This window comes from Diabrotica virgifera, chromosome 2 (assembly GCF_917563875.1).
Source record: "Diabrotica virgifera virgifera chromosome 2, PGI_DIABVI_V3a".
Taxonomy (NCBI): Eukaryota; Metazoa; Arthropoda; class Insecta; order Coleoptera; family Chrysomelidae; genus Diabrotica; species Diabrotica virgifera.
Genome location: NC_065444.1, coordinates 179,224,738 through 179,246,354, shown reverse-complemented (window position 1 = coordinate 179,246,354; position 21,617 = coordinate 179,224,738). Strand labels below are relative to the sequence as shown.

The 21,617-nt window shown below is 31.4% G+C and overlaps 1 protein-coding gene across 2 annotated transcripts in view; it reads left to right on the top strand.

The window, feature by feature from the left end:
* The first annotated feature begins 2,489 nt into the window (after positions 1-2,489).
* LOC114337261 (antichymotrypsin-2-like) overlaps positions 2,490-21,617 on the top strand; it is a 63,706-nt gene continuing 44,578 nt past the window's right edge. For both annotated transcript variants that reach the window (XM_028287673.2, XM_028287672.2), the window contains exons 1-2: positions 2,490-2,738; positions 7,641-8,435. In XM_028287673.2, the coding sequence (XP_028143474.1) occupies positions 2,631-2,738; positions 7,641-8,435 (903 nt within the window). In that variant the 5' untranslated portion in view covers positions 2,490-2,630. The remainder of the gene's footprint in view (positions 2,739-7,640; positions 8,436-21,617) is intronic.

Below are 21,617 nucleotides of genomic sequence, written 5' to 3'. Positions count from 1 at the left end.
TTTATATTTTTTATTCTTAGATTATTCGTCGCTACTATATTCGTTCCTTCTATTGGTTTCCTTTCGGATTTTTCCGCCACTGGCCATTTTAAATTAAATTACTAGATATTAACCTCAGCACTAATATAAATATTATTATATACTTACACTGTTAAGTCTATTTTCTATTTCACCCAAGTACACTTTTTATCTTTAACGATTATCGATAACGATAGGTCTTTTAAAAACCGGTGTTTTTATTGTGATAGGTTTCGATTCCGAATTTACCTTATCGCCAAGCACACCGGCCGCACAACCTCTCGCACAACAACAACTTAAGCAAATATATTAAGAACAATAAGAGCCGAAAGAGAAAACAACTACGGAGTGGTGTTGACAAACTAACTTGTGGTGACTGTCCGAAAACTTACATCAGTGAAACTGGCAGAACATTTGACAAACGGATAGCAGAACACAAACCGGCTTTCAACAATAGAAAAAAGATACTACTACATACGCACTTCACCTTCTAGATCGTAATCATTCTTTTAATGAACAGTTTCAAATTCTACATATTCAAAATGAAGGCCTTAAGCTATCTTTATTAGAATCTATGGAAATTAATAAATTTAAAAATACAGATATAATTCTGAATGACCAACTCAAGACAAACTGCTCCCCACTCCTCAACCTCTGTAGTTAAAGACTTTAAAGGGCAAACCCATAGTAATCTAAATCACTTGAGAAAGGCACTCTGCCGAAACAGCTGTAGTCACATAGTTGTAATAAATTTTGTGGAAGTATTGAATATAGAAAACAAACGTGTTCAGTGTTTTATTGTTAGATTGGTTTTTCAGTTTTCGGCTATACTAAGCTGATCCTGACCGCTTAGGCAACACTTGAAAACTCTCAACTCAACGCCATCGATTTGGTGTATTGTTGGTTTTCCTGCATCTCCTTAAACCGAAGATATATATCGCCAAAAAATATGACCTTTTGTACCTACTTAGTACTATAGCTGGCTTATGGGTAGTCAAAAGTCACAAATTCCACCGGTTCTGAATTGGCCCTGACCCTCTCTTGAAACACAGAAAAAAAAGTTCAGATCCGTGTAGCTTTTTTACACACAAACACACAAACATGTTCCCTTTTTCAAACAGAAATTCAGTGATGTTTCTGAGCTCGGTAAGTTTTGAAAGGTATAGCCGATTTTCAAAATTAGACATTCGTTGAAAAGGCAATGATCAAAACGATCAAAAGCCGTAAAGGTCGGACTTATATTTTCGAAACTTTTAGGAGTTTTGGGGACAAACTAAATGGGAAGGGTCGTAAAATCCACTCCCTTGGACCAAAATGAATGGTTGACATATGGATGGGCGAGTCTTTTCCTGAACCCTAAAATGGGATTTCGCTCAATTTTCAATTCAGTCAGATTTAGAAAATCGAAAATTTCGTGTATATAGTGTCGCATGTAGGGAGGTTGTGCTCCACTGGTGAGAACTGCCGTTCTCTGGGATAAGTTTAGTTGAAATATATTACGATTAACAAAGTTTATTATAGTTGCGTCTCGAAAGGTGGAATCATTGTATCGCGATAGTTTAGCTTAAATAGGCAGGGTTGTTAATATTTGTTTCAGAGTTGTGACTGCATAGCTTCACTGAAGATGCATGGAATCATGAAATAGCTATATGGAGATGGTGGTCCAACTCTGAGTCAAATAAAAAAACTGCCTTTACCTTTCTCTATCTTTATTATAGTTATTAGAGACAAAGTCAAAATCTGAAAATTTAGATACCACTGTAAGATTGACCGTATGAAAAACTGCCACCCTAACTAAAATTTATGTAATGGTGGGGGAGCCCAGCGGGTATTTTTGCAGTTACTCGAGCGCGTCAGATTATCACATGGGGAGAAACCTTGTACCCTCTAAATGACAGGGTATTTTTCAAAAATCTATCGAATGATACCAAACACGACCCCCCACGGAGAGAGGTGAGGGGTAAATTTAAAATTTTATATACGAACACTGCGATTTTTCACGAATTGAACATCAGAACGAAAACCTGAAAAACACACGTATTCAATATTTTTGAAAAATCTATCCAATGACACCGAACACGACACCCCGCTGAGTTGAGGTAGGGGGTTATTTTAAAATATGAAATAGTAGCCCCCATTTTTTATTGCAGATTTGGATTCCTTACGTAAAAAGAAGTAGGTAACTTTTATTGAAAACATTTTTTAGAATTATGGATAGATGGCGCTATAATCGGAAAAATCCCCAACTTTATGGAAAACTTAACTTTTACAATAGGTTTCCATAACGCTCAAATAACTGCAAATTTATAATACTTTCCTCCCCTACTATAAGGAAATAGTACAGATTTTGAGATAATATTATTTAAATAATATAATGTTTAAATAATCAAACTAATTAAACAATTTAATTAAAAATTTTTTTATGTGAAAACCTAAACTACATATTCCCTTGTTAACAAAAAATAGTTAATTTGTATTTGATTAAACAATTATGAAAAAGGTGTTTTAACCAGGTGATACGGAATTGATTGTTTGAATTGATTGACTTTTTACCACGAATAATTTTAAACCAACTTTGTAGTTACATATGCTTTGATTGCCAAATTAAAAAGATGCATAGTGTGGTCATTTTAATAATTGCATCATTTCTTGGATGTAATGCTGACAATACCAAAAGAGTTGTTCAGGGCAATCATGATTTTACAACAAAAACATACGAGGTAAAATATTTTTTGTATTCTAAGATTTATATGTATGTAGATACATCCTTCAGGGAGTAGGCGCACAATCTTGGTCCAATGCTATATAAATGCATTGACTTTTTCCAATCCTGAGAAAACTAATCACTAGTTTTGAAAAACTTAAATTCAGAATGAAATATTACATTATTACCGAGGGCCGCAAGTCCCTGAAACGTCTTTAATATTTATTTTGATAAGTTACAACGGCGCTGGTGTGATTTTGAATTTTAAGTATTTCTTTCAGAAACTTTCTGTTGATTTCTAAGGGACTTTTGGCCCTCGGCAATAATGTAATCTTTCATTCTGCGTTTAAGATTTTGAAAAATATTTATTAGTTTTCTCGGATTCCAAAAAATGAATGCATTTAAATAGAACTTGACCAAGAATTTGCGTCTACCTCCTTAAAGGGTAAAGGATTATTTTATTATTTTATTGCCATTGTTAAAAGATAAACACACTTTAAATTTCTAGCTGACCTCCTCTGATATCCCTTCACTGAGTAATAAGTAGCAATCATTTTGGTTATTCTAAATCTAAACAGTAACAATGTCAATAATAAATACTCTGGGCTAATTAGCAAAATACAAGGAAAAGTTATTTACCAGCAATTTTATTGCTGGAATCGAATCTTATTATTGTATGTATTAATAATATAGGTATGCAAAGTCCGCAGATAGTGTGCTACTTTTTTTATAAACAAAATGGCGCCCGAAAATCTTTTTTTTTCAATTTTTGCTCTATAACTCCAAAGATTTTAACTTTACAACAAAAACACCCAAATAAAAATTCACCGCAATTAAAGTCTGCATAGAGACGTGTTTTTACCGATTCACTTCGACGAAAACTTTCCCCGGAAAAAGCGGGTTTTTCCAACAAAATCTTTAATTTTCAACTAAAATTTTAGATAAGTAATTGTTAATCAATAGTTAAATAACTTGGCAATGTAAAAGCCCTTTTCATATAGATTAAAATTTCAGAAGTCCATGGAAATTGAATGAACAGTTTAGCAACAATTGAATTGTTAATTATAAATTTACGGTCGCTATAATAACGAGAATAATTATGATGCATAAGAATAACTATGATTTTTTCATAAAAAGATACTATAACTATCTAATGTACTCTACAGAATTGAAATTCGCCTATTTATGCGGCCTCAGGAATATTTTAAAATGATAAACAATTTTTTGGCTTATAAACAAATAGAATATCTCGAAAACTATTAAACTAAATTAAATTATGAAAACGGTATTCCAAAAAAAGCGGCAGGACGCTTATTTTAAAAGAAAAACGTTTAATTACGATGAGTGGTTCCTGAGATACAACCGTTGAAAATTGACCGGAATTTACGGCAAAGATATAAACAATAGGATCATAATTTTTAAACCATAACCTTTTTATTTTTGTCCTCTTTTTTCACACCAATTTTCATATCTTTAGAATACTCATAACATGTATTATTATAATAAAAACTATCGATAATACGTGTGAAAATTGTCAAAAATAGCAAAATTTCAATCAAAAATTAGGTTGGAGAAAGTGTAACCCTCAAAGTTCGAAATCGGTATACGTTAAAAAAATGAATTCTCTCGGCTTCCCATGAAGCAATTTCCTTCATTCTTTTTTTTTGTTCCCTAATAACTCGAGTAGAGCCATCGAACTAACGCATTATTAAATGTCAAACTTGCTTTTGTTTTGTTATAATATATTAATTTATTTATAAGAACAGAAAACTACATATTTTTTCCAGTTGTAGGCTTTTTTGTAAATAAACTTAATGCAAGTATACCTTTTAAAGTTAAAAACATAAATATTTTCATTTGAAAGCTGTATAATTATTTAAACAATTTTTATTTAAACAAATTAAAGTTTTGTGTTATAATAAATAAATTAATTTATTATAACAAAACAAAAGCAAGTCTGACATTTAATAATGCGTTAGTTCGATGGCTCTACTCAAGTTACTTGGGAACAAAAAAAGAATGAAGGAAATTTGCTCCATGGGAAGCCGAGAAAATGCATTTTTTTAACGTATACGGATTTTGAACTTTGAGGGTTACATTTTCTCCAACCTAATTTTTGATTGGAATTTTGCTATTTTTGGCAATTTTCACACGTATTATCGATAGTTTTTATTATAATATTATATGTTATGAGTATTTAAATAATATGAAAATTGGTGTGGAGAAAGAGGACAAAAATAAAAAGGTGGTGGTTTGAAAATTATTATCCTATTATTTATATCTTTGCCGTAAATTGCGGTCAACTTTCAGTTGTATCTCAGGGACTTCTTATCATAATTAAACGTTTTTTCTTTTAAAAGAAGCGTCCTGCCGCTGTTTTTCGAATACCGTTTTTACAATTTAATTTAGTTTAATATTTTCCGAGATAGTCTATTTGTTTATAAGCCAAAAAATTCTTTATAATTTTAAAATATTCCTGAGGCCCCTTAGATAGTCCAATTTCAATTCTGTAAAGTACATTAGATAGGTATAGTGTCTTTTTATGAAAAAATCGTAGTTATTCTTATGCATCATACATAATTGTTGTCGTTATTATAGCTATCGTAAATTTTTATTTAACAATTCAATTGTTGCTAAACTTTTCATGTAATTTCCATCGGTTTCTGTAATTATAATCTATACAAAAAGATCTTTTACATTACCAAGCTATTTAATTATTGATTAACAATTACTTACCTAAAAGTTTAGTTGAGAGCAAAAATTGAAAAAACACGATTTTCGGGCGCCATTTTGTTTATAAAAAAAGTAGCACACTATCTGCGGACTTTGCATACCTATATTATTAATATATACAATCATAAGATTCGATTCCAGCAATAAAATTGCTGGTAAATAACTGTTCCCAAAAATGGCCTATTCTCCGATAATCAGCCCAGACTAAAAATAAATACTTCAACGAGGGAAAAGCCAAGAGAATATGATGTCATAATTTGAGACAAGCTTTAAAATATTGTCTGTTCCAACGAAAATTTGTCCCCCTCCAGAAACTCAGAAAGCAAGAGCTTCTTCAATATTTAGAAATACACGTCAATTTATATTGGGAGGAGGACGAATTTTTATGCAAAATTCATGCCCTCAAATGTAATGCGCCACATCAAACCCCACTTTTTTTAAATAGCAAGTGTTCAAGTAGTTCTCTACACGACACTCTATATTTTTTTTTAATTTACGTAATAAGTTTGAAGATAATTTTGGACTTTTGAAGACAAATTTATTATAAATTAGTTAAATCCAAAATTATCTTTGAAGTTTCTCCGCAAATTAAAAAATAAAAAGATGGTCGTGTAGAAAAAAAAACTTTTGAAATGATGTGCCACTCGACACACGTGCTGTTTGTCTACTGGGGTTGATGCGGGGCAGTAGGGGGTTACATTTGAGGGCATGAATTTTGCATGAAAATTCGTCCCCTTCCAATATCTACAAATTGACGTGTTTTTTTAATTTGTGAAGAAAGGGAGCCCTTTTTAAATTGTCGTCAAATTTTTGTTGGAACACACTGTATATTATATTATAATATGTCTACTTTATCCACGTAATCTACAATAACTTCAGATTGGAAGTCCCTGAAACCAGTCTTGTTTATCGACTAAAACATAATAATATGCTCATAACCTAATATTTTGTGAAAAATATGCATTTTATTATAAAATTGACTAAAGATGCAAAGTGCATATATATGCATATATTCCGCCCTTTAGTAATGACCGTTTACGACTTAGACAACAATAATTTGTGTGACCACAATAATTTAACTATCACTAAATTTAACCACAATAATTTAACTTATTAGCAGTAAATGCTTTTTTAGAAACAAGTATATTTAGCAAGATTTTAGCTTATTATTTTTTATAACATGCAAAAGTTGTATAAACTTACGGTGCAGTATACGCGAAAGTGGTGCAGTTTGAAATCGCTTCGAATCTCGTACGGCGGGATACACGGGAAGTAGGTTTAAGCCCAATGCAAGTTACGTCATCTTTTTATTTTTTTTATAGATTTTATGATTGTAAGTATGTTATTATATAATTTTTTTCAGAAAATACGTATTTAATTAAAATTTTTGGCAACAATTATTGTTCAGAAATCATTTGTGGCATTTTTCAATGTGTTTGTGTGTGTTTTATTCTTTTATTTTTTTAATTTTTGGTATTGTTTTAATAAAATTTTTTGGAAAGTAGTAGAGAAACTGTTTAAAGTATATTGATTTCGTTGAAATCATATAATAGAAGTATAACTTCTTACGTGCGTACAAAGTACACAAATTCTTTTTTATTATATTATAGTTTAACACTTTTGTAATTTTTTATTTATTGTTAATAATACGATAATTAAAAATAAATGTATTTTAATGTTAATGTCGTTTATTCATATTTATATTATTATAGACATGCTTATTTACAGGTTTTGTTTCATAAACCTTGCTTATTTCATAAAAACTTTGCTTATTTTTGCGACATTTTTTGCTTATATAAGTGCTTATTTTGACGTTTCTGTCATCCTTATTATCCGAGCTTTACTTATAAGTATTTTATACAGAAAAGTAAGGGTTCAAAAAATGTTTTTGAACTTCTAACGGGATGCCATTTTTGAGGAAGAAACGTTTAGCAAAAAATTGACTCTCGGCGAAAGGGGCTCGCGGCTAAACGGGCTCGCGGCGAAAAGGGCTTGCGGCGAAACGGGCTCGCGGCGAAACGGGCTCGCGGCGAAACGTCTGCGGTGAAACGTCCCATTCCCCCACAAAAGGCCAAAATATATAGCTCAGAATAAATCTCAGGGTAATTTATTTTATGTATTTTTTTTACTAACTTTGCATTATTTTGTTTACCTACATTTTATAACAATCTTTGTTATATTACAGGAACTAGTGAAAATATCTGGCAACAATAACATTGTTGTTAGTGGATTATCTGCAGAAATCATATTGTCTCTGCTTGCAAACGGAGCCGGAGGAGAAACACACAAGCAATTGTTGAACGGTTTGAGTCTACCCAATAATATACGAGATGTAAATAAAGCATTCCATGAAATAACATCTGATCTAAACATTGATATACCAGATTTAAAACTGCTATCAGCAAACAAAATTTATCAATCTCAAAGCTACCCAATTGTACAAGAATTCAAAGATATTGCTCGAAGTACTTATTCTGCAGACGTAGAAAACCTAGAATTGAACGACCCAGAAAAAGCCGCTAACACTATCAATGGCTGGGTTGAACAAAAAACTAACAACAAAATCAAAAATCTCATTGATCCTAAAATATTTGAAGATAGGGACGTAGCATTAGTATTAGTCAATGCTTTATACTACACAGGAAAATGGGCTTTTCCTTTCGAAAAACACAATACTGCTGATAGGTTGTTCTACAGTTCATCTACTGAATCTAAGAAAATTCCTACAATGTCTACTAAAATATTCGCCAAATATGCCTACAATCCCAACGTTAGAGCTAAATATTTGCAGCTTCGATTTAACCCCGGAGATGTTATTATGACGATTGTGTTACCCGACGAAATCAACGGATTAGCAGCTGCTGAACAGAATTTAAAGGAATATTTGGCTCCTCAACAAATGGAAGTTGCTTCTGTTAACGTCACCCTACCCATATTCAAAATCGAGACCGAAATTGATTTTATACCCATCTTGAAGAAGGTAAGTGTTCTACATCACAAACGTTTTTTTAGAAACAAATCGTTTAATTTTCATGTTTTAACGTTAATACTACATGGACATTAAAGAGATAAAAATAAGTGGTTTTCCGATTTTTTAAATTCTATAAAATCAATTATTGTTTGATTTTAGAATTATAATTGTGAAGCAATTATTTATAATTCCATGTTTATTCTCCAATTGTCACTCTTGATTCAACTTTTTTTTATCAATAAATAATTCAGTCGGAAATGATACACCAAAAATGGTATACATAGTCGAGGCACCGAAAGATTGAAGTGTCGATTTTTTTGCAGTAAGACGGATTTTAATGCGGATTGGTGCGTTGGATTCGTGAGAATGTCAGGAAATTTTGCGAACTAATGTAATGAATAAGAAATCTCAAATTTCATTTGTGCATAAGAAAAATTCATTTCAAAAGTGCATTTTGAAATAGGCAATTATTATAAATTTTCAACTGAAAACGAATATGAGGACGGCGAGAGTGTGCAAACTACCTGGTGTCTGCAGCGGGTGTAATAAACGTCTTCCTCTGGAATATTATGGTAATTTGTTAAATAATTGGCCCCAACTTGTAACTCGGGCGTTTTGGGGTCGCTGAAAATGAATATAAGGTCGCCGAGAGTGTGCAAAGTACCTGTAAAAGTAATTTATCATATAATTAGTTTAAACTCGTTACTACCCATATAGCACACAACGTCCGATGGACGTCCATATAACGTACATTTAAAGTCCAAACGTCCATGAACCAAAACTGGAGGTACTATGTACGTCCATTACGCGACGTCCATTGGACGTTTGATTTCAACGATTTCAACGTACATTTGATATCCATTTGTGGTCCATGGAGATTTTACACAAAACGCGATTATTATTATCAGTAATTATATATAGGTTCTTGTTTTAATCAAAGCAATATTATTAGTTAAGTACAAGAAGTTTCTAATAAATGTAGTCACATATGTTTTCATCATCGAATTAAAACACCGAACCACTAAAATTATTTTAATTAAACCTATACAGGGTGTCCCGAAAATATTGGTCATAAATTATACCACACATTCTGGAGTCAAAAATAGTTCGACTGAACCTAACTTACCTTAGTACAAATTTGCTCATAAAAAAAGTTAGAGCCCTTTGAAGTTACAAAATGAAAATCGATTTTTTTCAATATATCGAAAACTATTAGAGATTTTTTATTGAAAATTGACATGTATCATTCTTATGGCAGGAACATCTTAAAACAAAATTATAGTGAAATTTGTCCACCCCATAAAAAAATTATGGGGATTTTGTTTCCTTAAACCCCCCCAAACTTTTGTGTACGTTTCAAGTAATTCCTTATTGTGGTACCATTAGTTAAACACAACGTTTTTAAAACTTTTTTGCCTCTTATTATTTTTTCGATATGCCAGTTTTTATTAAGATGCGGCTTCTTTTTCAATATATTTACCTAAAAATTTTATGGGAGTTTTGTTCCTTTAAACCCCCCAAATGTTTGTGTACGTTCCAATTAAACTATTATTGTGGTACCATTAGTTAAACACAGTGTTTTTAAAACTTTTGCCTCTTAGTCTTTTTTTCATAAGTCACCTTTTATCGAGATGTAGCTTCTTTTCAAAATATACCTAAAAACGTAAATTATAAATACATTTTCAGATTATTAACAGGTCTCTACAAATCGTACTTAACCATATATAAATATGTGGTGGATTCGAAAAATATTCAAAATATCTCGATAAACACTGGCTTATCGAAAAAGTACTAAGAGGTAAAAAAGTTTTAAAAATAAATTAAATAATTTTAAAAATAATGTGTTTAACTAATGGTGCCCCAATAATAATTTAATTCGAACGTACACAAAAGTTTGGGGGGTTTAAGGGAACAAAACCCCATAAAATTTTTATGGGGTGTACAAATTTTACTTAAATTTTTTTTAAGATGTTGCTGCCATAGAAATTCCACATGTCCATTTACAATCAAAAATCTCTGAGAGTTTTCGATGTATGAAAAAAAAATCGATTTTTATTTTGTAACTTCAAAGGGCTGTAACTTTTTTTGTGTGCACTATTGTATAAAGGTAAGTGAGGTTCAATCAACCTATTTTTGACCCCAAAATCTGTGGTATAATTTATGACCAATCTTTTCGGGACACCCTGTATATTAGATGATGATAAAACGATGGTAAACTTTTTCATAATAACGGAGCTATATCGCGCATCGGTAATTATAGAATTTACAATAATTAGACACTACCAATTTAAATCTTAAATGTGCATTTTGTAACTGTTAAATTTCCCGCCAAACTTAACTAACGTAAAAGGTAGTATTAGGCAGGTACTTTTAGGGGATTATCGCTGTTAATTGTTGTGGAATACTGAAGGAGGATTTATTTATGATAATTCACAGAATGGCAAACCCGCTTGCAATATACAACCGTACTGAATCTAAGTTCTAAGAAATAATGTTTGGAAGGAAACAGAACACTCAGAACAGAACAGAAATAAACTTCTTTTAATGTGCATGCTTCATAGGGCGCCATTATCTGAATGTTATCTTTATTAAGTTATTACATACAATATAATACATCCTGTGATATCTTTGTGTTTGCTGTTTATCGTGCAAGTGCAGCCATGCATTAATGAAGTTCCTATAATAAAGTATACATAATAAAGTTATAATAAAGAGAAATAAAAAAGGTATTTTGTGTAATATTTTAAAGTATAAGTTTAGTATTATAGGAACTATTTCCTATACGTAAAGGCTTTTTGCTATGTATGTATTCAAAAAATTCGAATGGCAACCAAGAGGAAGGCGCAGACCAGGAAGACCTAGAAGAAGTTGGAGAGAAGGAGTTGATAGAGAAATCAGGGACAGAGAACTCGAGGACGATCTATGGAATGACAGAACGAGATGGAGATTGGAAATCGGAAGACGTCGAAGAACGTTGTAAACCGATACTATATATATATATATATATATATATATATATATATATATATATATATATATATATATATATATATATGTATTCAAAAAATTATGGACACTAGATTGCTTTCTGAAAAGTGCCCTACAAAAATGTCCATAAGACGTACATTAAATGTACATCAGATGTACACTGAAAGCTTCAACAACGTACACTATACGTTTGTAGCGGACGTCCTATGGACGTCCAATTTTGTGAACTCTGGACGTTCATGGACGTCCATCGGATGTCCATTGTACCTTAGCGGGACGTCCATTGGACGTTCCAATGTACACAAATGTACGTCCATTGGATGTCCATAAAAGGTACTTGTGCTATCTGGGTAGAGGGTTTTTGGGGTAATCTATTTTCTTCGATGTAACTATAGTGATCGAAAAGGGTGGTATTTTTATTATTATAATATATTTATGGTTAAAAAAGTTCAGTATACAAAATTTATCGTAATTTATCTTTAAAATTCATTTTCTTCATCATTATCATCTTCTTCTTCATTATTGTCTTCCTCTCTCGAGTCCAATGCAATATTTGTGCAATCAGCCTGCACAATTCTTGAAGGCTAAATTACAAACGAACCCATGCTTCCTGCACCCGCATGAGTTGCCGCATTCTGACTTACAATTACAGAATATTAAATTTAAAATATTTGGAGGACTAGGTGGCTGAGTAATTCTAACTGGAATTAATACATTGTTTTGTAATTCCCATCCCCAATAGGTTGGGTTAATGTTACTGTCCTCTCCGTGCAGCCAAATTTGTGTTTGTAAATATACCCTTTCTAAATGCTGGGTAAATGCATCAAGAGATGAAAGAATTTTTCCAATGACAATCTTTTAATTTTTGGCAATAGCCATTAAGTACATTCTGTATCGGTAAGTTTCAACTGATTGGATATTACTCAGTTTAAACTGCTCAGGAATATTCGGTTTCCTGAAACTTATCGGGGCATTGTACATAGCCGTAAGAAGTTGGCAGCCGTGGTCAATAATTTCATTAAGGGGTACAACATACAGTAAACCAAATGTGCTTAAGAGTCTGGCAAAACCTCTGAAATGGAACAAACTCAAAACTCCATAATATTCAACCCAGAATACCTGCCTTAAAAATACCAGCACTTTGTAGAAGGGCAAGGGACAAAGTTGTCATGAGAAGACTAAGAATTGGACATTGCTGTCTTAAATATGGTTACCTGATGAGCCAGGGAAATCCTCCTTGGTGTCATACCTGCAATATTCGTGTCACCGTCAAACACATACTAGTTGAGTACCAGCTATACACGAACACCCGAAGACAACATAAACTGGATGAAGACCAAACCACCACTCTTAGTGATAATAGTACCTTTAATAATGTGATAATGTTTCTCAAAGGCTCTCGGTTATACTACGCCATATAAATGTTTTTTTTTAGTATTTTGCTGATATTGTAATTTCTTAATTTAAATTCTTAATTTTCTTAATCCTTGTAATTTAATCATATTGTAAACCTTACTTTTGTAACCGTGTCAATGGCCTGCGTTGCTGAGACACGTTAATTTAAATAAAAAAAAATATTTTTTACACTTCTTTATAATAAATTATTTAAATAACAGGAAAACAAAATAATAAAAAAAAACGTGCTCTGTTTTGCTTACAGTGTAACCATTATATTAGTGTATACAAACGTGTGAGAGAGAAAGACAATAAATCCTACATGAAATTAGTCAAGAATGTATCAATATTGCCAATATAATTTAAAGCACCAAGTTTAAAAAAAAATGGAGAGCTTGAACAAAATAATCATATTTTTTATAATATCCTATGAAATTAGAATTTAGTCGTTGCGATATTTGTTTTCAGCGACCCCAAAAACCCGACTAATGAGTTTAAGCCAATTATATGATGAATTTCCACAATACTCCAGAGAAAAACCTTTATTACACCCGCTGCAGGCACCAGGTAGCTTGCACACTCTGGACGACATCATATTCATTCTCAGCGACCCCAAAAACCCTCGACTAATGAGTTTAAGCCAATTATATGATAAATTACCGCAATACTCCAGAGGAAGACGTTTATTACACCCGCTGCAGGCACCAGGTAGTTTGCACACACTCGCCGACCTCATATTCGTTTTCGGCGACCCCAAAAACCCCAGAGGAAGAAAATTTACCGAGTTGCAAATTTATAATAATTGCCTACTTCATAATGCACTTTTGAAATGCATTTTTCTTATGCACAAATGTGATTTCAGATTTCTTATTCAACACATTAGTTCACAAAATTTCCTGATATTCTCACGAATACAACGCACCAAAATGCATTAAAATCCGTCTTACTGCGCCAAATAGTCCATTAAAATGTTACATTTTTTAGGCCGTACTTTGCATGTCTTAGAGGAGTGAATTTTATTTATTTATTGTATAGAGGAGATCAGTAGAAGCTTAAGTTCAAGTTTTTGGGGTCGCCATCTTTGTCACCCGGTCGCCATCTTGGAAATGGGTGCAAAGGGGTTTCGCGCTATATCTCGTAAACTACCAACCCTACGGAAAATCTAATTAAACATAAAATATAGCAAATTAAATTTTCCACAATTTTGTTTCTATTGCTTTTTATCGTCAAGTGACCAACAAAAAAGATATAACCAAAAATTACCTATACTATAAATTAACATTTTAAAATAAAATAACATTATAGCAATTTTGTAGAGGGTTTTTCAGCGAACAATTTCCACTAAATTCTATTTATTTATATAGGTTTTACAGCGCTTCAAACTTGACCAGATTCTCGAATGCTCATAGGGATACAATAAAAACAAAAGTTTGGCTTACTTTTCTATCTATATATATTTTTTATTCATACAATTTATTATCATCTTAACATTCCTATGCTATTATTAATCTGTTTTTGACCTTTCTTCCCACTATAAAACTTATAACTTTAAGCATATATAGAAAAGGCCCAAGAAGTTGTTTGAGGACAAATTCGCCGCTTCGGAAGAAGAATGACGCAACCGCAAAATGCAAAATTCTTAAGCAGAGCAAAAAACGATTTTTGATATCAAAATCATAAAGTCTGATAAAAATTAGCCATTCACCACACCGTGGTCAGGATCTCGAGATATAAGCGTTTTTTGGGGTGTGCCGCTTGTATATGAAGTAACATAACTTTTTTCCTATTATATATTTTGACTTAAAATTTTCCAAAAAACTTCTTCATGACTATATTTTATTGTTGTGTTGGTTAAAATTATAAACTAAAAAGTTTATCACTCAACTTTTTTAAGTAAACATGAAACGAATGAAATATGATGACAAAACAATATTAATTAATTAATGACAGAGACATTTTTTAGAATTATGTATTTTGTCTAATTTGTTACTTGTAGCGTAATTAAAGAATGAAAGATTCGACCTATGTTAATATAAATATCTTCTACAGTCCACAACTAGTTTCCAGCACATAAAATAAACTAAATGTTTAAACACAACTTTTTGTGTTTAAACATTTTGGACAAATTTCATTGTTATCTGCATACTTCAAAGATGACACAGTAAAATTTTTAAAAGAAAATATTTACAGCGACCAAAGATACAGCGAGGTAAATTTGAAAAATCATCAAAATTGATTTTTGGCATTTTTGTATAAAATTTATTTTTTTAACATGTTCCACCAACTCTAGATAAAAATAAACTTCATATTCGGATTCAGCGACCTCGAAAACATAAAAATAGACCAAAATTGATCATTCACCTTAAATTTGATTTTCGTGATTGGCATAACGGTTAATGCCGCTCGGCGGAAATTGAGAATCTGGTCAAGTTTGGAGCGCTGTAAAACCTAGATATTAAATAAAATTAAACAACTTTATAGTGAAAATTGTTTATTGAGAAATCCTCTACAAAATCGCTAGGATGTTATTTTATTGTGAAATGAACGTTAAAAAAGTTATAACCTCCAAAAGGAAATTTCTTACAAAATTTTTTCTTATTTTTGTTTATAACTTTTTTGTTGGTTACTTTACGATAAAAAGTAATAAATATAAAATTGTAGAAAATTTAATTTACTTCATTTTAAGTGAAATTAAATTTTCTGTAGGATAGCTAGTTTACGAGATACAGCGCGAAAGCCCTTTGCACCACTTTTTCCAAGATGGCGGCCGGGGGACAAGGGCCTCAACCCCAAAAACTTGAACTTAAGCTTCTACTGAACCCCCCTACACATTAAAAAAATAAAATTTACTCCTCTAAGAAATGCACACTAAATGTAACATTTCAATGGACTAAAAAGTCGACGGAAAGGCCTTTTTTTGTGCTTCAATGCCTCCACTAACAGTGATGAGCGTGCTAATAATCGGCAAAATACGTATAAATTTACATTGTACTTATTGTTTCCCACCTTTAGACATATAGGACGACATTGGCAAGTGCCACTGTGACAATGACAGTTTTAGTGGACATACTCCTCTTATACGTCTAAACACTGGAAGCAATAAATAGAATGTAAATTTATAGGTTTTTTTGCTAAATTTCCCATCTCGACTATTTTTATTTCTTTTTATCTCACAATTTAAATATGTTTTCCATCTTTTGCGCAACTTTGCCGGTTATAAGCGCGCTCATCACTGTATAATTTTATTAAATGCTCTTAATCTAATATTTTAAACGAAATCGTAGGAAAGGAAATCTCATCAGGGGTAGAAAATTTATCATTTATTAAAAATAAATAGGTGATTTTTTTATTTTGTGGCTTTAGCACTTTAGCTATAATATGTTGATAATAATTAATACTAATACAAATACTATTAAAGCTAATACAAATTACCTATTAAAATGCATATTATTAATATTCTAATTAATTCATATTATTAATATTCTAATTTACTTAATACGAAATTAAGAAGTGTCTGTCTATACTATTAATTGCTATTGCAAACAGGTCATTAGAGTCAAAAGAAAAAAAAACTCAAAATAAAAAAATAAGTGAAAGTGGTTTCTATCTTTGTGTGATTGGTACTGACCGGAGGAACCGCGTACGTTCGGATACAATTATTAGCGTTTCTTTGTAAAGACAAATAAGTGGGCTTAATAAAGTAACAAGACATTTACTCAACACACACATTACACTAACCGTTGAACCGTTGAAACTTCAGATGACAAATAAACAATATATAAGTAAAATAACTTTTATTTATTTCATTTGGGACACTAAAGGTTGATTTTTACGATTTTTTTTACCAAAAAATAGGGACCAACTTTATTTTGACCGTAACTTGCTTTCTTTTGGTGCTAGGAAATTAAAAAATAATAATAATAAAGCTGCTTCTAAACATTTTAAAAAAGTTATAAGTTTTCCCTGAAAAATGCTTTATTTTTAGTTATTTAACGTTGAAATATTCGATTTGCAATTTGATGAAGAATAACCTATTTTTCGTTAGCTACAACTTTGCTTCCGCTCGGTCTAGAGATCTCATGCATACATCATTTTTTTCACTTTGTTTACAAGCTATATATTAATCCTAGGAATGTTTTTTCGATCAAATACTTACTTTTTCGTTATTGGCGAAAAACCGTCTAAAACCTAGTTTTATTCGAAAAATGAACATATTCAGTCTCCAATACCTCAAAAAGTATTGAAGTTGTGAAAAAGCTCTATAAAACAAAAGTTGCTTAAAGTTAGTCAGTTTATCCATTTCCGGACCTATTTTGAACGTATATTTTTTCGACCCCGAGAAGGGGTGAAACTCACCCCAGGTCAAAAGCACACGTCGGCACAAAATCACTTTTTTCTTTGACATATTAGCTAGGAGTATGTGTCAAATTTTATGTTATGCCAGCGTTTATTTAAAATCTGTAAGTTTTGCAATATATTACCGTGAGTGAATGCACTAAAATTGAAAACTGATTTTACACACTCACATCTTGGTTTTTAAAATATTTTTTGGAGAATTATTATTTTGTGACATTTTAGGATTTATTATTACATTTTCATAAAATTATTATTTTTTTATAAGTCAAAGTTTTCAATCTAATGAAATATAAAACAATTACTACTTACTACTTACTTAAGCCGTCCTCTTGTACCTTACCGTGTCGAGGTAAGTGGAGTAATTAGATGTTCCCTGCCTTTCGGGCAGTAGCTAGTCTCTCTGCTTCTCTCCACCCAATATTTCTTTATGCGCAAGCCTTTCCAATATCCGCGTTCCATGTTCTTGCTGGCCTGCCTCTTCGCGGTTTGTTGTCGGATGCCGCTTTTCATACTCTCTTTACAGTTCTACCTTCACTCATTCTCGCCATATGTCCGAACCACGATAACGGTTTCGTTTCAAGTCTATCTAAGGTCCTTCCCATACCATCCGTAGAGTAGCACTGGCTCGTACACAGTTTGAAATACTTTCATTTTTGTCCATCGGCTTACTTCCTTCCTTCTAATAAAACTTTTATTTAGTTTATAGTATAATTTCGTTGCACTCATTACCCTGCTGTTTATTTCTGGTTTTACATTTCGCTGCCCGTTCATTGTTGATCCTAGATACTTGAGGTCTCTCTAGTGTCTCTAGACAGATACACTACTTGTGTAATGATTATTCAGCTTTACATTTATATTTTCTAAGTTTTCGATATTACTAAAGCTTGTATTTTTTCAATATTTATTTTTATTACAAATTTCTTAAAAGCTTCATTCCAAACACCATTTATATTCCCTTGCAAGTCTTTTTCTGATTTTGCCGCAATGGCACCTATGTACGCCGTTGCTCCCGCCTGGCGGCGCTAGTGTAGTTGGAGGTCAAAGTGTTGACTATTCGTGAAGTTTGTATATGGTGTTTTTGATTACGATTTAATAAATAATAAATTATGGCCGAAATATACGGATCTTGGAGACTGTTTGTGCGTTGAAAAACGAATTGAGAAGGGATGCGAGAGTTACTGGAAAAAGGAAACACTTATCGAATGATAAACTATATTAATCATCGTCTCAATGTTTTATTTCTATAGCTCAGAGGGCATTTATCTGGTATTGATTAACTCCCCACACGAGTCTGACAACTGTGTATAATATGATATGTGCGATCTGCCTTACTTTTTTTATCAATTTAAAATTCACAATTAAGTGCGCTCAGCATTAATTTTTGTGTTTATCTTATTTAAAAATGTGATATTTTCAAAATATGGCTGCCATGACAGTTGCGCATTTGGTGTAAATTTGGTTTAAGCATGGGGTGAGCGCAGTTGATTCTGCAATGTTGTCTTATTTAAAAAAAATTATAACTCCTTATGGAAATATAGAATGTGTTAATTTAATTAAGTATAATTATTTGGGTGTTTGTCTACGTGAAAGGCGACCTTAAATTTAAGGTGAAATTAGAAAAAATTAGGGTTAGGTTTGATCAGGTTATGTGTTAGTCACTAAAGAATATTTGAATGGCACTAGGTCACTTTAATTTTCAGTTATTAACTTATTTATATTATTTTCGATTAGGTTAGGTTTGCTCAGGTTATGTTTTAGTCATTTTAAAGAATATTTTAAAGATAATATATCACTAAAATGTTCAGTTATTAACTTTTTTATATTATTTTCGATGACGCTAGGTTAGGTTTGGTCCGGTTATATTTTAGTCACTAAAAAATATTGAGAACTTGAGAAATATTAATTAGTATTTCACATTTTTCTATATTATTACTTCAAATATAAATTTTTTTACATGTTCACTCCATAAAAAGCGATTGTAGATGTGGCAACAGTGTGAATGTATATAAAATTGCATATCTTAATCCGTGCGTTTATAATAAATTTTGATCTGAATTTTATAGTGAAGTATTCTATTTTTTTACAGTCGAATCTGGTGGCAATACTTAATCTGTTTCAACAAAATGTTTATTGCAGATACGTGCATTTATTCTCGGCACATATTTATCCTTTCTTATTGCTACAATCCACTTTTTTCTCATCAGATTATCTTTGGGAAACCTGTGTCCTGATGTTCTCGATGAGCACAAATGCACAGCACAACATTGAGGATTTTATTTTCTCAAGTTTAATTCACACAGCGAAACAAATATGCAATATTTACTTGGAAATAGATTGATTTGAAGTATTGACGTAAGTTGACATGACCTCCAACTACACGAGCGCCACCTACGTTGAGCTTTCCAGATTAGCTGCCATTACCAGATCATCGGCATATATCAACTCTGACACGTATATTTCTTGAAGTTTATACACCCCAACCCTAGTTATGTTTACCTTATTTCTTCCATTAGAGTGATGAATAACAAAGGACTAGAGATGAGCGGTTGTTCATTCTTACATTATTATGTGTACAGTTGAATCGCATATTAATAAAAAGATATTATATAAGTCACAATAATGAGGTTTTAAGAAAATTTAAAAAATGTGTTTATATTTGAAACAAATATAGTGGAGTCACTGAAGGTTTTCACCTCCGATTTCGTTGAACCTTCATCGATTTTCATGAAAATTGGTAAGTAGTTAGAAGATACTTCAAGGAACAAAGGTGACGTGATGTTAACTTGCGCTTTTACCCTGGGGGTGGTTGCCACCTCTTCTCGGAGGTGAAATTTTTTTATTAAAAATAATACCAGAAATCGATAGAGGGGCAACTTCTAAGCAAAATTTGTTACATACAGTTATTAACATAAATCAACTTTTTGAGAACATACTTTTTGAGTTATTAAATATCAAAGATTTTATTTTTTCTTAAAAAAATGCATGTTTTAAAGCTGTTTTTCACGTATTACTCAAAAACTATAAGCTTTTGTAAAAAATCTATTATTACCAAAATTAAAGATAATAAAAAATTTAATACACTCCCTACTTAAAGAATTAAACTAATGTTATTTTAAAGTGAGTTATGGGTAATTGAATGTATATTTTTTTCGACGAGTACTAAAATCTAAGTATTCAAGCTTACATAACGGGAAAACGATGCGTTTTATAGAATATACTTGTTAAGCACTTGTCAAAGTACTTCGGAATACCTATCAAATGAGCTTCAGTAGAAGTTAATAGCATCAAAATTAAGCAAGTCATGATGAAAATAAGAGAACCCTTTCGATTTTTTTAGGAGAAAGTCAAAAACTAAACATACGCCATTTCCGCAAAAATTAAAATTTGTAGTAATCCTCACAAGAATTTCTTTATGTTATCATAATTAAATATTTCAACAAATTTGACCGGTTTAGAATGCATATTTTTGAAAAAAAGGTATAATTTATAAAAATCAGAATTTTTAGAATTATCGTACTTTTCATTTTCTTTTGATAATAACTCCAAAAATACTCAATATGCGTAAAAATGATAAATAACTAAATTTTAGTTTTTCTATAATAAATACTTTACCCATTTTACTATTTTCGTAGAGTAAAAAATAACCGAGATAGAAACGTTTAAAATTTCAATTTTGCTGCGAGAACCATGTAACCGGGGCCATTTAACCTTTTATTTTTAAAAAAGTAAGAGGTATAAATGACTATTTTGACGTTTTTTAATAGCTCTTGAAATAAAATTTTAATCAGTTATTAGATGAACTTGCTACTTTAAAATTTAACGGAAATATTTACAAAAAAACAATAACAGTTTTTAGAAAATTTTTTAAAAGATACATTTTGAAACATTTTTGGTACATAAACTTTAATGCCATCAACTCGTTCGAGCACTTATTTGATAGATATTTCAATGAGCTTTGACAAATGTTTAATAAGTTTATGTTATAAAATGCATCAGTTTCCCGGTATTTAAGCTTGAATACTTAGATTTGGGTACTCGACGAAAGAAATATACATTCAATTACCTATAACTCACTTCCAGTTAACATTGAAAGGCTTTTCTAGTAAGAAATTTATTTGATATTTTATTAGCCTCAATTTTGAAAATAATAACTTTTTTGTAAAAACTTATAGTTTTTGAGTTATTTATAAAAAAGTCGGTTAAAAACATGCATTTTTCTCACGAAAAATTAAAATCTTTGATCTTTAATAACTCAAAAAGTTTTGATTTATTTTAATAACTTTATATTACAAATTTTGCTTATAATTTGTCGCTCTATCGAATTGTGGGGTTATTTTTTATAAAATAATTTTCACCCCCGAGGAGGGGTGGCATCCACCCCCAGGGTAAAAGCCCAAGTTGGCACCATGTCACATTTGTTCCTTGAGATATCCTCTAACCACTCACCAATTT